Source organism: Neolamprologus multifasciatus, chromosome 8 (genome assembly GCF_963576455.1).
Source record: "Neolamprologus multifasciatus chromosome 8, fNeoMul1.2, whole genome shotgun sequence".
Classification (NCBI taxonomy): domain Eukaryota; kingdom Metazoa; phylum Chordata; class Actinopteri; order Cichliformes; family Cichlidae; genus Neolamprologus; species Neolamprologus multifasciatus.
The window spans coordinates 25,415,017-25,437,014 of NC_140446.1; the positions used below are offsets into that span (position 1 = coordinate 25,415,017).

General features: G+C 39.1%; 1 protein-coding gene across 1 annotated transcript in view; it reads right to left on the reverse strand.

Annotated features, from left to right (window-relative positions):
* Positions 1 to 21,998, reverse strand: part of gsg1l2b (gsg1-like 2b) — a 31,058-nt gene that overhangs the window by 5,499 nt on the left and 3,561 nt on the right. Inside the window, exons 3-4 of the mRNA XM_085169336.1 lie at positions 20,224 to 20,376; positions 4,317 to 4,428 (exon numbers count right to left, since the gene is read on the reverse strand). Of these exons, the coding sequence (XP_085025462.1) occupies positions 4,317 to 4,428; positions 20,224 to 20,376 (265 nt within the window). The remainder of the gene's footprint in view (positions 1 to 4,316; positions 4,429 to 20,223; positions 20,377 to 21,998) is intronic.

The window sequence follows — 21,998 nt, forward strand, 5'->3', positions numbered from 1 at the left end:
ACACGTGTGCACTATTGTTTAAAAGTTGCTATTCACAGCTTTGTAGACTAAAAAACTATCTAAATCTGTTTTAATGACAGCACACTATGAACTTTTTAGCATAGCGAATGGGTTTTCCGGTACAGAGAGGTGAGTCAGTAAGAGAAAGCATTGCATATACAACAATGGCTACCTCACAAAAACCATGTTTATAGATACAGATTAAATACAAGGAGGGAAGGACAATCGGGAACAGGTGACTTTAATGGTGCAGTATGTACAATCTCACCAGTAGACGGACTGGTGCTTATATCCAGCCCGTTCTCACTCCCGAGGCGTAACATGCCGACGTTTTGTCACGTCCCGCGGCGTTCCTGATGAACGCAAAAGGAGACTTTCGGCGTTCTTATGGTACGCGGCGGGTTATGGCCGAAATCCAGTGCAATGACGCTCCCGCGGGAATAGATGTTCCAGCCCTGTATTCCAGCCCTAAATCTAACCTTATTTGTGACCTTAACCAGGACTTTAATGACGTTAAATATCTTGTTTCTAAGCGATTTGAAGAAAAAGAGCGCACATGTGTAGATTGAGTCCAGACGGTTCTCATATTTCCTAATTTTTCCAAGGTCGTCATTTAGGAACGTGGTGGGTAGCCGAAAACGTAATATGTTGACGATTTGTCACCTAGCCTAAAATGTTACGCTTCGTGAGAACGTCATTGCACTGGATTTCGGCCATAACCCACCGCGTACCATAAGAACGCCGAAGGTCTCCTTTTGCGTTCCTCAGGAACGCCGCGGGACGTGACAAAACGTCGGCATGTTACGCCTCGGGAGTGAGAACGGGCTGTTATATCGCACTTTTCTACTTTAAGCGCTTCACACAACTTGCCTCATCCACCTCGTCACACCCATTCATACGAACACTTTTCTATGTTTTTCCTATGCAGGTGCCTTTTATCAAACATTCACAGTCTGAATGGACGCATCAGAGAGCAACTTCAGGTTAGCATTTTTAGCGCTGGAACAGACAGGGATCAAACCAACAACCTTCTAATTAGTAGGTGTGCTGCTCTACTGCCTGAGCTACAGCCACCCCAATAGATGTCAAAAGACTGCAGACTGCAGTCAACTGAATCCTGTTTTGTTATCCCACTCAATTCAAGTTCATAAATCTCAGCTACACTGGCCACTGTAGGAGAAAAAACCTCCGTAGGACTGCTGGTCATCTGCAGTAAGTGCAGGGTGTCATTCTACGGTTTAGCTCAGCTGTCTGGCACACTAGCTAGCCAGTGTTGCCAACTCCTCAGTAAGGAAAATCGCTATTGGTTGTCCTAAAAGTCGCTAGAAGTCGCTAAATGACGTCATCACCTAATTTGCATAATTGGTCATGCTAATGTAATTGTAACCTACGCTGCTGGAGAGAGAAATAACATCGTGGACGAGACATAAAGTGAGCAAAAAAACGTCCTAAATGCATTTAGAATTTATTTAGAACTACAAATTAAATTTCTTTTAGCAATTATTGTTTTTTGTAATGTCACAATTCCAACCCTGCTCCTTTACCCAGGCTAGGACCGGCAAAAGTGACCCGAAATAGGCACTCTGGTGGAGTTACTTTGTGTGTGTGTGTTTATAAGTAGTTTTAAACTTGATCCACAAAACAGCATAAGAGTAAAAGAAGAACTGACTGCGTTACAGCACCCGCTGCTTGTTGAGAGTAAAAGCCATATGCGCTTTCACGTCTTTTTTTAGCGACTTTTCTTAGCAAAAAAGTCGCTAGGGGGTCTGAAAACTCGCTAAATATAGCGACAAAGTCGCTAAGTTGGCAACACTGTAGCTAGCACAATATTAGCTTAAAACCAGCTGCTGTTTTTGTTCAGCTGGCTCATTGTCCAGAGACGGTGAGTAAGTAATTGCGACAATATTGAGACTAAATAAGCATATTTATGAACCTTTTCATGTGTTAGAGCCCCGACTTCAGTTGAGGAGATGAAGCTTGAGGTAAAGAGGAAGAGGACGAGGTGGAAATGAGGAAGAGACAAAAGCAGAGGAGGAGGACAGAGGCATAATGAGAAGGAAATGATAAGAATATACATGTACTAATGCTAAATAGCTGGAGCTTGAAAGAGCTGTTTGTGATCTTCTAATTAAAAGTAACGTATAAGGCAGGCAACGTATATCTCGAGCCATGAACATAAAACACTATTATGCTACTGTGTCTACTGTATTCAAGACAGCAGTGCAAGATGGTGGCTTCCAAAAACTGGCTCTCTTTTCTTTGTAATTTAGTGATTTGATCCTAAATTTACAAGAATGCATAAATTATGATATTTATGAGTAAAAGATTCTTTTTTTCTATATTAAATAACCACCAGAAATGATGTACTATGCTGATAAAAAACTTTCTATGTGCTTCCATCGTGTTTTTGCAGAATAAAAGTCCAGCCAATGTGAAGGAGGAATTGTCCTCCTGGTGGCGCTGATTCATCATAAAAACCCTGCAAACCTGTCTGCTTTATTGAGGCATAATTGTTAGTTTAACCAGGAATAAACATTGAACTGATGAGGTTTAACTAGAGCCGAACCTGTCACGGTTCTGGGTCCGTTGGACCCAGTAATTTGAGTTTATCATGTTTTGGTTTACTTTTGCATTGTGGATTATTCTTTATCTTTCTCTGGTACTTTGTGTTTCAGTTATCTTGGTGTTTTGGATTGTTTTCTCATTCTCTTGTTGTGATGATGATGATGTTTATTATTAGAGTTTCATGTTTCTGTTTATCCATGCTTTAGGAATTGTGGTTTCATGTACTGTTTGAGTTTCATGTATTATTTTCTGTCCGCCCCTCTGTGTCGAGTCCATGTCTTTGAGTAGTGTTTCATGTTTCCTGTTTTATTGTGAAAGTCTTTGTCTTAGGTTAGTGTGTACAGCTTTGGTCCCCCCGTCTCGTTAGCCCTGATCTCTCCCAGCTGTGTCTCCCTCCTGTTGCCCATTCCCTCATTACTACCCTGTGTATATAAGCCCTGTGTTTTCCCGTGCTTGGTGTTGTGTCGTACCATCAGATCATGCCTGTGTGTTTTCGTGTCAGTTTATGTTCAGTACCATTGCTCTGTTTCATCTTTTGCTTTATGCCAGCAATAAAGCTGAGGTTTGAGTTACAGTTCAGTGTCTGAGTCCTGCGTTTGGATCCTCCTCTCCGCCTGCCCGCACACAGAGCCCTGACAAAACCCATTTGTTGTCAGGCTGATGTTACTGGCCAATATTATCTGTGTGCTGATTTATCAACATTAGTATTTATAGTGATTGATAAATACAAGCTTTCCCACTAGCAACACAGAAAAAGAAAAAAATATTGGCTAATCTGTTGAAATGTTGTTGAAATGCCTTTCAAATCACCGAATGATTTAATATTCAGTATCAGCTGGGCTCCAATTTTAGCACAAAGCAAACAAAAGTTGAGAAAAAAACTGCAATGCATGGTTAAATGAAGTATTACATATTTCTGCTGTTCTTGTGCAATTTAAATTGATCAAAGATGAAATAATCAGTGTATAGAACATTTTACCAAATCATTTCAATGCTTTGGGAGGACAAACAAGTGAGGACTCAAAGGGCCAGGTGGTGAAACAGTGGGATAAGAAAGAAACTACTACAAAGACTGTAATGGGAGGGAGCAGGGTAAAGAGAAATACAGAAAAGTAGGCTGAGCGCAACAGCACAGGAGACACAAAGAGAAGAGACTAAGCTATCTTGTAGAGTGGGCTTTTTCCTTTATCCACTTAACAAGCTCAGTTTTTGGACCTGTGATTGCAGCAGATGAAAAGACTGAAAAGTAGGCTACAACTGAGGTGCTGAAAGGTTCAGTCTGGCCCACAGATGGCTTTGCAAACTGTTAAAATTGCATAGAAGCAAGGCATAATTTGTGGACAATTTACTGTACCAGGAGGCACAGGAACACAAAACACCGCCCCTGTAAAAGCTGATGTTTGAAGTTTAACAAGCTCACGTATGCTCACGGCAGTGAGCAGAACATAAATGTTCAAATAGATGTGCTATCTGTACAAAACTATGATAAGAAGGAATCATTGTTGAGTTACAGTCAGTTCACCGATTTTGTCACAAATAAATTAAAAAAAGACGTTAGAATTTAATGCTCAGAAAAACTCTCCAAACTCGGCTTGGAGTGACTCACAAACCTTGTTGATTTTTAGATTATATGTCCGAATAAAAACTTTGACTTCCAGAAAGCCTGGAGAATTATTGTTCAAGAGCACTTTAAAAATGACACGAATGTCTGGCTGCTTGGGAGCAAAATAAAAAGAACCAACATCACTCACATGTATGACCAGCTGTAGTCCCACGTCTGAGGTTTCCAGTCCTCTGGGCCCAGACTGACTGTCAGCTGGAAGGCTGTGGTGAACATCATGTGGGCTACCATCCCCAACAGACCTGGACACACATACACAAACACCGATAAATCAATAAGATTTACCCACGCTGACAGCCAAAGAACCTGCTAAGTGTATTTCTTGATAGCCACCACTTGATGGCAGTATTGCACAATGTAACACATGCTGTTTGCAACCATAAACATGTCAAACACTGCTATTACACAAAGTTTAAACCTCTAAGAACTCAATAAAAAAATATAGAGCAGAAGAATTTTCTCTAACTACCTCTCAGCTATTTAACATATCCTTTGACCAATCCCAGGATGAAACCACAGAACTAACTAAAATATTATTAAAAATGAGTATTAATGGTCTAATAATTCAATAACACTGTCACATGGACTGATTAGTCATACTCTGTATTTGCTGAATCTGCATGCTTCCTTCACTATTCATTTTACTGCAAGGGGTACTGAGCTACAGTGAGTCACTGTTTAAGTGAGTCACACCGAGTAGTGCTGCTATCTACAGAATGTATTTCCTTTAGTGTTGGCAAATGATCGCATACAGAGAGAAATATTACAGAAGCTGAAATTCTAACTATGTGGCCAGACTAGGCACTGATTCTCTGTTTCTTTACTTATTTCACACATTCTTAAAATGAAATAAATACATAAATAAAAATAGACAAGACTTCACTAACAGCTGAAAAATCAATCAGAAAAAGTGGAGCAGAAAATAACAATAAAACTGTGAGAAATAAACAGTGAAATGCAACTTTCAGGTGTACCAACTTTTCTTTGTCTACTGCATTATTATTTTCTCATTTATTCCTTAATAACCAGAAGAAGTAACAGCGCACCAAGGAGCTAGGAACAACACGGAGAACTCTGATAAAAACAAATTAAAAAAATATTCACTCTTGTCTAGCCTATGACCCAGCAGGTGCCACTGTTTCTTGTTCTTAGCTGGTAGGAGTGGTACATCGCATGGTCTTCTGCTGCTGCACCCATCTGCTTCACCTGGTTCATTCAGAGATGCTCTTCTGCGTACTGCAGATGTAACGAAGGGAGCTTTGTTGCTTTCTTATCAGCTCAAAGTATTCTGGCATTCTCTTTTGACCTCTGACATCAACAACACATTTTCTCCCAGTTTCTGACAATTCTCTGTACTCTATGTACACCCTGGAGGTGATTATGTGGGAAGCACCTAGTAGATCATACGTTTCTCAAAGGACCAGGTTGTTGCCAGGCAGACCAGCTTGCCTGGCAACAACAACCCTCCCACCGTCAAACGTTCTTCTCCATTCTGATGCTCGGTCTGAATATCAGCAGGACATCTTCACCATGCATACTTACCTGAAACCACTGGGTCCCTGTTACAGTGATGGATTAGTATTTTTGCCTTAACAAAGTGGCCACTGAGTGTATCTCATAAGCTCATGAGATTCGCTCTGTCACACCAAACACATCATATCCTCCTTCTCTACATCCATGAATCCCAAACTGTCTGTCTGATGTACTCATTTCTAATCTTGTCCATCATTTCCAATGAAAAATTTAACATCTTCAACTCCGCTACCAGCTCCCACTTTTGTCTTTTTGTTAGTGCCACCATCTCCAAACCATATATTATAGCAGACCTAACTAGTATCTAGTAACTTTGCCTTTCACTTTTGCCATCCTTGTGTCTGCACTTTGTCGGTGTTTTAAAGCATTCATTGAAGAGAGCTTTTTGTTATGTTAGTGAGTAATTAATGTACTATTTTTCATTAACTATGAATTAATTATAAACTGGGTGTATTTTCACCGTTTTATTTGAAAACATGGCACAGCTACTGCTCCCAAAGCAGCCTCTGTGAGCAGCTCCTGCTAAAGTAGGTATATCCAGGCCCACAATTTCCCATGATGACAAGCTGACTCAGGAGGTGAAAACAATACCATCCACAGTGCTGCTGCTGCTAATAAATCTTGCTGTAAATTTCAGAATACAGCAGTGTTGGTGGAGTTATTTACTTTTGCACGTAAGCAGGCTTCTGCTTGGGAATAGGATCAACTAGTGCAATGAAAGACACGAAGGCATAAATATGGTAATTACAGCCAATCTCAGCGTGTTACTGTTTGTGAGATGAAGACCACGAGAGTCAAGGGGAAAATAGAGAGAGAATTCATTTTTCCCTAAACCCTGCTCCCTTTAAGCTTCTGTTGCTAGGCATGCTCAGCTCAAGGCCAATATGCAATTTACAAGGAAAACAACAAAGGTTTTTAACTAATTGTAATTTTTACACTACATTTGAATCAAACAGTTGAGTTACACCAGCAACACACTGGTGAAAAAACATATTTTGAAGAAACATTCATCCATCCAGTTTTGGCTGCTTATCTGTGGCTGGGTTGTGTTGGCAGCAGTGGAGCAGAGAAACCCAGACCTCAGGTAATGGTAGGAGGGTAGGGCTGAATTTCTCCCAGCACTGCCTTATTCTCATCTGCCTTTAATCCTAACTGCACACCAGTAAACATTCAGAAAAGCATCTAGCACAGATGCAATGCACCCCAATGATATCGATGTGGTGAATATTCTGATATATCAGGCGATATTTTTTCTTTTAGACACACGACAGGAAAATAGATTTCCCTATAATTTGGTGTTAACAACACCCAACATTCGACCCCTGGTGGATTGGAGTGTTTCTCCTACATCTTTTTTTGCGTTTAAAATTTTCATTTATTGGCCATTAGAAACGCTGTCGCTAGCAGATCATCAAAAAAGCTATTATTAGCTTTTAATATCAGCCCTCCTATAATACTGATATTATTAATTTGATAAAATACATCCACAGGCAGAACTATATATAGCAACCTATAAAAGGACTCAAAACTGCCTTGTCAAAGTCAAGACTAAACAAGGTAAAACAAAAATATTAGCCATGCTGTTGCTACTGCTAGCACATGAGCTGTAGTTAGCAAACAAGCGACAGTTAGCTTACTTTGTGAATTGGCTGAAGTTTTTATGTAACTGTAGCTTTTCTTTTCTAGCCAAATGATTTAAAAAACCCAAACAGTAACATTCTGTTAGTTAGACGCGATACTGAGCAAGTAAAAGTAAAGCTATGTATCTTGGGCAGCAAGTTAGCTTTCCAGCTAGCTTAGGATCCATGTAGAATACATGAAAATACGAAAGGAAATGATGGATAAGAACATGCACAAGCTTTCCTAACTAACTTTACTTTTTTCAACTTTGTTAAAATTATGAAGTTTTTGAATGTACTACTAATTAGAGATAATAAAGCTTCATACTAAGAGGAACCATTAACTGGATGCAGCAGTGCCTGCCTCAAACATACTTTTTGTTTGTTCTAAACAAATTTACTCTTTAGTTTTTATTTTATTAAAAAACATACAAACAGTTCATTAATAGCGCAGTACAGTGTTTCACCTTTTATGATGCTAATAATGAAAACTCTAGCCACGAAAGAGTCTTTCTCTATTATGCATATATTATTCATTCACACTGCGTTTTTTTGCTCTGTACTTTTTAAGCAACTCTTTATTATCTGGGCATGTTTGCAGGATAAATGCCAAAAATTGAGATTAAAACTAGAAATTAGAAAATACTAACAGATATAGACAACACCAACGAATGACATGCTTGCTGCCATTTGTAGTTCTCCCACATTTGCAGTGTTAAATGTATTAGAATATAAGCTGTTTAGCATCTTGGTATCATTTCCTGTTACAGCTACCAGTTCATCTTCCTGTGTACTTCAGGCATAGTTTATTTACAGTAGAGCAATATCTGCAGGATAAAATTTTCTGCTGTGGCAAATGTGAGAAAGACCATCTGTGAAAAATATTCCAACCTGATTTTGTGTAAAAAATAGAAAAAAGCAAAGGTGTTAAAATTGCCTATCTTTGTGTAAATCATATCGAATATTTTTTCTCTTTATGAATGGAAAAGAAACAAAAAGCACGCTCTGACTTTCAGCAAGATGGATAACACTGATGGGAGATTGTACTGAGCTGGAGAAGCTAGTAGAATAAAAGATAGCCCAGACATTACAAGAGATCTCCTATTTATTTACACCCTTTTCATTATGTGAAGAAATCTCATGCTCAACAGGCTTGCTTTCATCCTGTAATAGGACAACTATTGTTTGTTCGAGGTTTCAGCAGCCATCAACTGAGTCCAATCCATATATACCAAGAACTGGGTGCAAAACGTAAAGTAGAGATTAGCAACATCTTCCACTTATCCGGTATACTCTTTGTCCTTTCATATTCTTCCCATCTCTTCCCCTCATCTGCCTCTTGCTTGGTTTTCTGTGCTTCGCTTCATTTATTATTTTCATCTTTGCACCTGATTTTTTTGTGCTGGATTTTGCCTTGCCCACAAAACAGCACAGGAATAAAAAGCTACGGATTTGTAGCCTACCAATCCGATTACCACATAAGTCCCCCCTCCACAAATCCCTGGGCCGAACATGAGTGCACCAGATTCAGTACCAAACACCTAAATTCTCATCTCATCCCTATCAGAGCTCATGTTTATTCCTAAAGATATGACAGTGCTACATTATCATAATGCTATGCAGATCAGAGGCAGCCGTGCGTCAGGATGAGTGGAACAAATCGCAGTTCCAAGTCTCAGCACGTTCTGGAAATTATGCTTGTTCTCCTAACACAAGGTCATTTTTTTCCAAAAGAAGTCAATACATGCCATTGCAAGGTTATTTATTTTTAGTATCAAAGCACTTAATATATACAAGCAGCCTCAGAGATGTGACGCTTTTGATCCAGTTCAGCCGTACAACATCGAGAAAGCAGTTTAGCCTAATCTGTGCTGCAAAGCTCTCTCACAGCCAACAGGGGGCACCTAGATTTTTTTTAATCTGTTTTGTCATTGTGCACAAGCTACAACTGAAGTCTGACACTAAGGATTATTTGTCCTTTATCACGCTGTTTGGAAAATGACTATTCATCCAGTGTACAAAAGGTGGTTGAGCTTTTAATCCTGCGTTTAGAACTGCATGAGAAATCTGTCATACGACAAAGCGGATATGAAAAAAGAAAATATACATATGTTTTTGTGGCTAATACAATACCGGTCACAGGATATGTCAAACTTTACACTTTTCATTTTTCGGCATGTCAGACCTGCACAGCAACAACATCAAACTGCAAGTAGGGGCATGTCATTAATCTGCAATACTCTCATGTGAAAGATTATACACAAACAATATGCTTTACTCAAAGTCACGAACACACGAAGAGCAATGAATTGTTTTTCTCTCTCTGGTGGGGCATTATGCCTCGTCTAATTCCAGTTGGCTGAAGAACAGTCTTTTTCTGAGTATCTGGTCAGAACATCAGAAACAGGATGTCACAGTGTGATTTCATACAAGAACACAGCAGAATTATTTTAGTACAGACTGAAAAACATTTATTGTTGAGAGATATTACGCAACATATTCCCTCGTATTGGAATATTTGTAAATAATAGAAGCACCAAAAAGTTGGAATAGTGTATAAAGTGTAAGTAAAAAAAGAATAAACCCAATTGTTTAAACTGATAAATAATATTAGCTTATTGTAATTTAATGGCAGCAACACGTCTAACAGTTTGGTACAGGGACATGTTTACTACCGTGTAGCATCCCACGGCCCTAATATTGTCTGATATAGTATTCTACCTAGTCAACAGTGTTGGGTCTTCTTTGTTTCATTTTTCATTTTGCAATGCTTCAAATGTTTATAGGTTGAAGGTCTGAACAACTTCACTCTTCTACTACAAACCAATGCTGTTTTAATATCTGCAGTTTGTGGTTCATGAGAAATATGGCTTGCTGAAATGTGCAAGGACTGCACTGAAAAAGTCAAGAGGATGTGGCATCAATGTGTGCAAAAAAAACAAAAAACGAATTTCAAATCTCAATTCCTCTGACTACAAGAAGAGAGCATTCACAGGCTTCACAATTTTACACTGAAGATCATTATTATGAAATTTTCTTGAATGTTCTTGAACAGTGGGACTGGGGCAGCATGGTGACATGGTGGTCAGCATTGCTGCCGCACAGCAAGAAGGTCCTGAGTTTAATTCTACCATCAGGATCAGGACGGGGTCTTCCTTTGTCGAGTTCGCATGTTCTCCCTGTGTTTGTGTGGGTTCTCTCCAGGTACTCTGCTTCCTCCCACAGTCCAAAGACATGCACTTAGTGGGGTTAGGTTAAATGGAAACTCTAAATTGCCCATAGGAGTGAATGTGAGTGCGAATGATTGTCTCTGCCTATGTGTTAGCTCTGCGACAGACTGGCGACCTGTCCAGGGTGAAACCTGCCTCTTGTCCTAAGACAGCTGGGATAGGCTCCAGCGACCCTGAAAAAGGATAAGAGGAAGCAAATGGATGGATAGTTCTCCTCATCTTTACTGAGAAGCTGCCTTTCTAAGCTGCTCTTTTTATATTAAATTATGTTGGTTAAAACTCTTTTGGACAGTTCTTAAGTCTTTAAGAAGTCCCCCCTTTTTTCAAACTGGGTAATACCAAAGTACAGCCCTGTTTTCAGGTCTTTCTTAAGCTGTAACTCCAGGGTATGTGCTATTTTGGCTAAAGAGGATGTTTTTGTGTTGAAAATGTAACAATAAGGTGTTACATCATGGGTAATCAGTGTATTAAAAAGAGATTCATATATATCGTAGTTATAAAATTGGAACATACCCAGATTGTTTGACTGACAGTGAAATACTATGTAACTTTCACTGCTTAATACAAAACCAAATTTCCACTTGGTCACCTAAATAACATGTTGATCTGTACTCAGCCAATCAATGAGAGGGATGATGAAGGAGCTGAAACAGGATTACAGCGACAGAGCCAGGCTGTTCCATCTGTACCACACACACATGAATGTAATAGCAAACTGCAGCAAGGGTTTTCTTTAAGTTAAAAAACTGACAGTAAAGTGGTCTACAATTGGAAAGACGTACAGATAAATGGGTTGTTGTCTTTGTTAGCTTCTTTACAATGTAAACAAATAATTTTGTTTCAAGGTGTTTCGGATGTTTTCATAGTGGGTTGTGTCTTTAGTCATAGTGCATGTTTTGCTGCGTTCCAAATACCTCGGAACTTGGCCTTCCAAAAAAGAAAAACAGGATTTGCGAGGTAGATAAGCTAGTTAGAGCCAATCATGTATCACTATCAATACAACATTATACTTTTTTGCTTTTGAAAATGAATGAAATGAAAATGAAACAGGACGACTCATAATATGTCAAACATGAGGCTGACTGGCCCGTCAGCGGTCAGGGCTGAGAATCCTGGAACTCGTTTGATTTTGATCTTTGGCTGGTTGATCTTGCATTTCTACTTACTTACACTATCACAGCAGCTGCACTAGGTGCCATCTTCTTTGCATTTGTTTTTTTTACTGTGCTAATATAGCTTCTCCTGAGCTTGTAGGCCTCCTGTTTTTTCTTCAGCATCTAAGGATAGATTAGTACACAATATGCAGCCCAGCATACAGGACTGAAAAAACAAGTACTGCTGTGTTTTCAGACTTTTAGTATTGAAGCTTTTCATTCATAAGTTTTGGTTCTGATGACATCCCAACTACTAGCCAGCATTCACAGGCTTGTCACCAGGTTACACATACTTGGTGAGCAGATGATTTCTCTAACATAACGATTGCTTTACTCCACTGACACTGAAATATTTGTTCTGTCCATATAAAACATCTGCAGTTCTCCAACATAAAATCAAATTGTTACTTCTTGTTATATTTTGGTAGTTTCTTAAATAACTACAGGTTCATTGTGCCTTAAGTAGTCAAGCAACACAGCCATGCACACTTTAGTACACTAGGCACACACTAATTTAAGAAATAGAAACAGAAAGTGGGGTTATCTAGCAGATGTTTGTCTCCATGTCAGAGATAAGTAAACTTGTTGCTGCTGCTGTGCCACGTTTCTCTTGCTTTGGAGATCAGTTGCTTTAAGCTGCAGGTATTAAGACAAGATGCTGGAAGGTGAAAAAAAAAAGTAGTTAAAATTGAGAACACGCGTATTACCGGTAAGTGTTGTTAATCTAATCCGCCAGAGCATGTGTTCTTTGAAGTAGAGTTATTATGAATATTTTATGAATATTTATTTGAGATAAAGCATTGCAGAGCAAGGTGAATAGGAAAACTTGAACATATTCAAAGGTGTTTTTGTAGTTTTCAGAGGTCTTTTTATGTGCTCTTATCAACTGAAGGCAAGCAAAGTCTATGTTTTGAACTCCTTTCATCTTTATGGTCCAGTGGAAAAAGCCAGAGTTTCAGATTTTGTCTTGTGTAGCTTTCTCATTAGAATGAAACTTTGAGGCTCTTTTTGTTTGGGCAGCATGAAAAAGGCAGAAAATAGCTGACAGTTGGCAAGTTAGAGTGTAACACAAATGGAGAATAGAGAGTTTGGAGAAACTTGCTTTTTTGAAAAAGTCAGAAAAGATATGAAAGACATGATCTCTTTCATATCAAGAAAAATTGTTTTAATAAGCTGTATTTAAATGGTGCATAACCGTTTTGTTTTTTTTTAATAAACTGCAATGTTTAAAAAGATTTTCCAAAAGTAATGCAAAATATAATTAAAGGAATACAAATGCATTTTTGGTTTTGTTTATGAGAAACATGTCACATTTTTCTCAGATTGTTAAGCATCACCTAAAATAGCTCCAGATTGCTCAGTATTTCCTTCTGTCCCCTCAGGCTCTTTATACACTAACGAGCAGTAGTCTCTGTCACACACAGTACAGTGACCGCTCTTACTATTGGAACAAATTGGTTTTAATAGCGGGTGCCTGCGGAACTGCCACAGTTTTTATTTTCAGCACAAAAACTGAAGTTTTTACTCACATTACTCACATTAATTACCCGAATTCAGCTCAACTTAAGTTCATTCCTCACATCAAAGAAAGCCTCTCTTTCTTTTACTTCCCCAACACGTCTGTTTTTCATCACCACCTCACACGCCTCATCATACGTCACATAACTGACAGGTGTAATAAAATTTCAGCTCAGACCTCATTAACATAACATATCCAGCCCATTAAAAAGAGAAACAAACCGTTACAAGGACACTAAACCGTTGATGTTTGAGAGCCGACAAACTGAAACAAAAGCCGTAAAAAAATTCTAAATGATTTTGTGTTTTAGGGGGATAAAAACTACACTCACACTTGAGTACCAGCCTCACAGATTTCACCCCCTCTATTTATGCAAACAGCTCCCTTCTTCAGACAGCGAGCCATATATAAATAAAACATGACACATACGGCCTGGGTTGAGAGTTCACTCGCTATCTTACTGAACGTTACAGCCGGCAAAACACTGGGGTAAGTGTGTTTAGTTGCAGGGGAGCACGAGTTCAGCTCCTATCAGGTGAAAATGAAAAGATCACAAGACCACAACAGGATGACTGAGCGATGGTCAGTAGTTTTTCTGCTGTGATAGACAGACCCTGGAAAAGGTGTCAACCTTCAGCCTGCCCCTGCCAGTAAAATGCACCAGAAATAAATAGAAGATAAAATAAAATCATCCAGCATCGTCTACATCCATTTAATGTAATGTAAAGGCTTTTTAAATGCCAATTACTTGGGCATTTCAACACCGGAGTCTGGGGGACTGACTCACATATGGATCTAGCTTCAGTTGGCCATTAAACGAACTGCAGATTTTGGCACTTCTGATTAGCTTCATTTGTCAGAGATTCCCATTTGGAAAGGAGATAATAAAGTCTCACAATTCACAGTGATGCACAATCCACAACAACACAAAAGCAAACTGTCAATATGATTAACAAGTGACAAATAAAAAATCAGGTAAATCTTTGTTACTTTTTCCATCTTATAACATCCTTGCTACAACGTTTTAAACCTTCACCAGTTTTTTAAACTGACAATAGGTTTGGAGGTCCATTTACTCACTTGAGCCTATGCCAGGCAAAACATGGTCACCTGAACTCAAACTTTAAAGGCTTGAGTGTTAGTACTGTTGCCATCTTGGTGATTTTAAAATGAGGAGTGAGAAAACTGATAACCAGAGGAATATGTAAGGTACTGATCTGAACTGATCAGGGAAATTCTTACTAAGGTCAAAGGAGCTGAAGGCTGTTTTTCCATAGACTTCCATGTAGCTTGATGCCTTTTTGAACATCCATTAGAAATAATGCAGGTTTAAGACACTTGCATCCATCTTTTATATACAGTTTGTGGTGATTTGAATGTAATGGCAATGTAGGTTTGAAGTAATTGTGATTACAAGCAGGGTGGGGTGGTGCTGATGTCGTGACGATAAATACGATGCATTACCCATATCACTCCTGTACAAATCTATTTGAATGAGAACTTTCAATTTGCTTTTTACTTCTTTTTTTTTTGTAAATATTCCAGTTTAAGAAAAAAAGTAGGTCATTCCCAGTGTATTCATCCGCAAAAAAGTCATATAGGATTAAGAAGGCAACTGATACACGATATGAAGTTTAGAGGACACTTAACTAGTAAGACTATAGCTCCGTCATTACCTCATGCACCAACAGGATCAAAGGAGAACTTGGGTTACTCTGTACTTACCCTAAAATCAAAGCAACAGTCAGACCAGGGGAATCCAACTCTAACGTCAAACTAATCAATATGTAGCCTCAGGCTCACCACATATCCATATATGTCTCTTGAATGAATTTCTCTAGATCTTCTTGGTCTCTTAAAGTTTTTAAAAACTTTGCCTTCTGATCAGCGGCCTTCCTTCACAGACATAAAGCCAGATTCTTTGAAAAAGACAAATGTGACAGAAAATTTGATCTAAGCAGAGACAAAAACCTCATTTCCTACAAAATACATTTCACTAAAACAGACTATTTGAACAAAAGCATCAATCAAAGCAATGTCTTGTCTTAGAGTTAGATCAAAGAAGTAAAGTTTCTTTGGGTTTGAGCAAACGTAATATTTCCATTTTTTTGTAATGCTTTAGGACACTGCTCTGTGTCCACATTGTTCTTGATAGAGACTCTCCTTGTCGTGACCTTTTATCAAAATGAACAGATTTTCTTTCCTACAGTAAGAAATCAGTATTGGGCATTAAAAGCATTTTAAAACACCTTTTATTCTGGTTTTACTGGTGATTCTATACATGCAGTATTTATGTCCCAGTGACCACTGAAATTACAGTTAATTTAGGTTTCAAGATGTCTGCAAAGTTACAAGCTTGATGCAAGGAGAAAATGTTATTGTGGATCTGACCAACTTATATGTTTAAGTGAGTCATAGTGATGTTAAGTGGCTTAAAAAACAGAAAGTAGACTAGAATGACAATGTGTGAAAAAGCAGCCAATGTCCACAGGAAAACTTTGAAAGGCCTTCAGAAAGCCTGGAAAACTATAGCTCAGGATCACTTTAAAAAATTACAAGAATCTAAATCGTTGTCAGTGTAGTTCTGGGAAGGTCAGGAGAGAAGTACAACCATCTATGAAACATAGGGCAGGCTTTGTCATGGTTCTGTGTTGGGGATCTTGATAAAACTGATAAAATTATGAACACAGAAAAGTGCCATCAGAGTTTAATCCACCATGCAAAACGATTTGGAAAGTATCTGATTGTTTTTTTTTGTCATGCTTTTTTCAGCATGACAATGAAACACAGAACAGAAAAACACAAAATGAACACTATCAGTCATGGATTTGCCTTCCCAGTGCCTGAATCTCAACATTGATATTGAGGCAGTGTCGGATCATTTTGACAGAGAAGTGAAAAAGAGGAAACCAACATCCAAAGAAGTGCTTTGAATGTCCTTCAAGGAGCCTGGAGAACTATCCTGAAGTCTACTTCAAGTCTGTTTCATTTAGAAGAAAGCTTGAAAAACAGTTCAGACTGTTTATATATTGTTATCAAACAGCACACACACACACACACACACACACACACACACACATATATATATATATATATATATATATATATATATATATATATATATATATATATATATATATATATATATATATATATATATATATATACACATCACGAAGATGGCCCCAACCGACCACGTGCTCAGTGAATACCTCAGGCAGCAGAAACCCAAGAAAGAGGAGGAAGGCGAGGACCCATCATGGAAGGACAGGCCCCTGCATGGTATGTACCACCGGCAGATAGAGGAGGTGGCTGATATCCAGAAATCCTACCAGTGGCTGGACTGTTAGACAGCACAGAGGCTCTAATCACAGCAGCACAGGAACAAGCTCTGAGTACAAGATCCATAGAGGCTGGGGTCTATCACACCAGGCAAGACCCCAGGTGCAGGCTGTGTAAAGATGCCCCAGAGACAATCCAGCACATAACAGCAGGGTGCAAGATGCTAGCAGGCAGGGCATACATGGAACGCCATAACCAAGTGGCCGGCATAGTGTACAGGAACATCTGTGCCGAGTACGGACTGGAAGTCCCGAGGTCAAAATGGGAGACGCCCCCAAAGGTGGTGGAGAATGACCGAGCTAAGATCCTGTGGGACTTCCAGGTACAGACGGATGAAAAGGTGGTGGCTAACCAACCGGACATAGTGGTGGTAGACAAACAGAAGAAGACGACCGTAGTGATCGATGTAGCGGTTCCCAATGACAGCAATATCAGGTAGAAGGAACACGAGAAGCTGGAGAAATACCAAGGGCTCAGAGAAGAGCTCGAGAAAATGTGGAGGGTGAAGGTAACGGTGGTCCCCGTGGTAATCGGAGCACTAGGTGCAGTGACTCCCAAACTAGGCGAGTGGCTCCAGCAGATCCCGGGAACAACATTGGAGATCTCTGTCCAGAAGAGCGCAGTCCTGGGAACAGCTAAGATACTGCGCAGGACCCTCAAGCTCCCAGGCCTGTGGTAGAGGACCCGAGCTTGAAGAATTGACCACCCACAGGGGCGAGCGGGGATTTTTTTTTTTTTGGACATATATGCTGTAGGATTGCATGTTTCAGTCTCTGCATGTATTTCCCGTTTTCCTCATAATATATCAAGAAATGAGCAGTGCTCAAGACTTTTGCACATTACTGCATTTCGGTTTATGAATGGATTAAACAAATCCAACACATCATGCTAATTTATGACGTTATCATGTTTTAGGCATATTTCAATAAAGCCAGACTAGCTGTTCTCTGCTGCCTCAGGTCTTTAAATTAAGCAATGCTAAACAATATGTGTCTCTAGCCAGAGATGAGAAGAGTACTGATTCTCTCATGTCACTGACATAACAAAAGCTGGTAACATAACATATTTTGGGTGAGCTGTGGATCAAGTATAGCATCAGTTTTACTCCAGGCCTACAAGAGGCTTTTCTATAGTCTAACTAGAACTGCCTGTAGTTAAAGAATAGATACAGTACACACACATATGTTACAACCTTTAAGCATTAAATAAATTGGTCAAAGTGTGGCCCTCGGTTGTACAGGTTGTACGATTCTTCAGCCTTTTCAGTTTTTTTAAAAACACATTTTCTGAATTTGACCTGTCAAAGCAGCAAAAAGCTGTGAGTCACTGTCGTGGAGTCGAGTATCTTTCATTGCTGAATCACTGCCCAGAGTGTGGTGGTCGGGATCATTTTCACAGAGTGGATTAGAGAGAAGGTCATTGTTAATTCCTCCACCGAGAGAGGGAGGCAGACTGCAAACCGGCTGGAAATCTTTTCAGGGCTGAGAGGCTACAACTGGCCTGAATATATGACTGGATAAATGCCAACAAGGAAGCAGAACTAAGGACTCAGTGGTGTTAAAGTTAAACAGAAACGGAATAAAATCAGTATATATCTCAAGTGTTTGCTATCGTTTTCTTACAGTACTTAGCAAAAGTGTATATAAAGCTTGGATAAACGGTCCTGCAGTAAATGTTAATTTTTATTTTGGGGTCCTCTACAGGGCATGACTTTTCAGTTTTATACTGGCAAAGAACTTCATGGACAAGGAGCCTAACATCAATGCAATACTGTCACTGTTCATTTGGTGCATCGGTATGTTACCAAAATCAGGTGAAGTTACAGGATGCTGTCTTTTTGTGCGTTATATAATGCTGAAAAATACATTCTTGAGTGCACAGGAGCTGCCAATGCCTCAACAGGACCTAATAAAATTTAATAGTAACCTTGCCATTAATGCTAATAAGGGAGGTTAAGAAAGAGTCACTTTGGAGTTTCAGATTCTCATGCTATCCAATGTAATCGCGTGCAAAAATAAGGGAAAGGCCCTTGTCCACAAAAAACAAAATGTGGTTCTTGATAGTTTTCCACATTTCAGTACTACAGCAGTCCATAAATATTATGTTTATGCAAAAACCTGCAAGGTAGGCTAACTTCCTCCTCCTTAAATAAATATAAACTTAATAGTTTAGTGAGTTGTAAAAAGGAGAGCATGGCTTAAACCACGACAAAAACTACAACTGACTGAAAAAATATGCTCTTCTTCATAGTGCAAGTTATCAGCGCATTTGATAACAAACCTGACTGTCAAGTCTCTTAGCAATAATCAAACCAGAACACCAAAGAGACCACGATCCACCACAATTCACAGGTTTTTGGAAAGTCTGAAGTGCAGAAAAACAGGACAGCCATCAGTTCTAACGCCTCCCGTTTGAGCCCCAGCCTACCCAAGCATGCAGTTGCCTCCATGAACCAATCATGCCCAGTCCTTGTCCCTTACATTGAGTGCATGGCTGACAGCTCCTCCATCATCTCAGATTCTTTCATCATCCCGTGTACAAAGATGACATCACAACCCCTTAATGCAGAGCTAAGTATAAAAAATCTGAATTGTCTGCTTTGGTTTTGATCTAAAGCTCCGGATTTCCTCCAGTGTCCTTGATCTGTTTTACTACTGTTTACCTGGAGAGGGGTAAATTCTAAAACACCTCTTTCCCCCCCCCCTCACGGCATATTGATACACTCTTTCAGGAGCTTATGAACTAGATGGGAAGAACTGCCAATGTATATCCTCATCAATATGCATGGAAGAGATCAGGTGAGAGGTACAACAGTGACTGTCTGAAGTCAATTGTAAAACATGGTAGAGGCTGTGGCTGCATTTCAGCCAGTGTTGCTGGAGAACTTGTCAAAATGACTCAATTAAACATTGAATGAGTTGAATGAATGCAGAAAAGTACTCTAAGACTTTGGCCCATCCTGCAAAAAATCATGTGGAAAGCACTGGATTAGCAACAGCTTTTTTTAAAGTACGACAAATATCTAAAATAGTTGCAATAAAAGCATAACTGGATATGACAATCAAACACTGGAACACTATCAGTTATGAACTGGACATGAGTAATAGTAATGGAAGCAACATATCAGTTTATATGTGACAAATGGAAGACAAAGACTCCTGGAAGCAGCATCGTTCTGATTTAAATTTCAATTCTTTATTTTACTGACCAACGCTGTCTGAGCAGGTTTTGGTTAAAAACACGTAGAAACCAGAAGAAAACTTAAGCCAGATATTCAGTATCTGCTGCCCACATATGATTGGCTTCACTGAAAATCCTCCTTTAACGCAAGAGGACAACAATGAGTTCTAACTTTGGAAGCCAGTTAAACTAGTTTCAAGGTTTTCCAGTTGACTTTTGGGAGGGTATAGCACTCACTAATGGCAGCAACATATAGTTATATATAGTATAGTTAGTAATATGTCCAAATAAAAGCTCTTTTCATCTAAAGTGGAAAAAGATACTAGAACAATCACAGTATCTGTAATCTTTTCATTGGAGAGCACAAAACAAACATGAACAAAATTGAATCACAACTATTTGATTTGATGCTTTTCACTAACTCGATGGCAAAGATGGTAATTATATTAATGCTTCTCACCTGACAGCACAGTGAATATGGCGGCGAAGGCGTTGAGCTTGAGCCCGTCGATGACGTTGCCGATGTGACACACTTCTATGGACATAAGGATGCCTCCGGTGGCCAGCAGGAGAATGTAGAGGCACTCTGCAACTATGCACAGCCACAGCACACCTGTGAAAACAGTTTGTTATAGCAAAGTAATGGCCAAGAGAAAAAATCAAGTTGTGTGGATGGTGGTGTTGAAGTGTGACGTCGTGGTGAGAGAGAAGGGAAACTGGGGCGCGAGGGAGAATATGGGTGAGCAAGGGTGAAGGAAGGGAGCAGAGACGTGAAAAGGCAGAGGAAGCGGGGAAGAGTGAGTGGAGAAAGGTGCACCGGCAACCCCATCCCCCGTATCATTAACCTTCACAGTCAGGGAGAGGATATAGAGCATGATCTACCCAGAGACACAGAGCATAGAGCTGGAGTCTATATACGTGTTAGGACAAAATATCAGCGGATTTAAAAACCTTTCAGTGTACGCTGTAGTGTAATTGCATATATCACCCAAGGGCAGGCAGTTAGTGTGTGGTTAATTAATCATAAGGTGTGTAATAAACGTAACATGCCTGTTACCCAAAATATCCCTGAATGAATTGTGGACAGAAATACGTCCTTCAGCTAAAAAGTCTTTTTCTTGCTTGCTTTAAATTGACTTCAGTAAAAGTTTAATTTAGGAAAAGATAGAGGCTTTAAAACACTGCAATTAAGCCCCTTCCATAGAAATGTTTCTTTGTTTTGCTAAATCCTAGTGTTTTAATCGTGATGCTGGCAAATGGTTTGCAAAGAGATGGACAACGGTACAGGCTTCTGTTTAAAGAGTCTGGCATCCAAGTTACTGTTTCAGTTGCTGAAGATCTCTTTATACGAGGATCTATTTTGTCTTTGCGGCGAGGCTCATATGGAGTTGCCTGGTTACAGATTACTAATTTGCTGCCCACATCTTGTATTTATGCAGCATTTTACATGTGTGCACACTGTTAATTGTTTGCATAGTTAAGAAAAGAAAAGAAAGAAGCACATGTGTGTAGGAGGGATTAAAGGATAAAGATGGCTTTTTTATTGAATTTTCTTCTTTTTGTATAAAACAATTGAATGAAACAAAGTGTTAGCCTGCCATCGTCTGAGGGAGTTAACCTCAGTCTTTCAAAACAGGTGTCATTTAATTGTTTTTTCTTATTTTAAGACAGCAATATTTTTATAAAAAAGATGTACGCTGTAGTTTTTAGGCACTACAGTTCTTTGTGTTACTGAAACATAATGAAATAAGGCATTTTTGGGGTTTCAGTGGAGGAGTGAGCTATAAACAGCGGTGGGTAGTAACTAATTACATTTACTCAGTTGAATTTACTTGAGTACGTTTTTGGGAAAAAAATACTTTTAGGAGTAGTTTTACTACACTGTACTTTTTACTGTTACTTGAGTAACATTGTTATGAAGTATTGCTACTCTTGAGAAAGAATTCTGGCTACTCTGCTCAGTGTGAGTAACTTCACTGAATGAATGATAAACGTTTTAACCAAAAATGCACGAGACACAGACACACATCTACAGTTTATGTCGAAGTGAGACTTCTTATTTGTAGTTTTAATGTTGTTCTATCTGCTGAGTCTGTTGTGCCATTTGGAGAAATAAAGTAACACCACATACTGTCACTGGAAGTATTCTAACATATATTTATATACCTTCTCTAAATATTAGTTCAATAATGAATTAGAAAAGTGTTTCTTCTGCTTAGATTTATTATTTTGTAA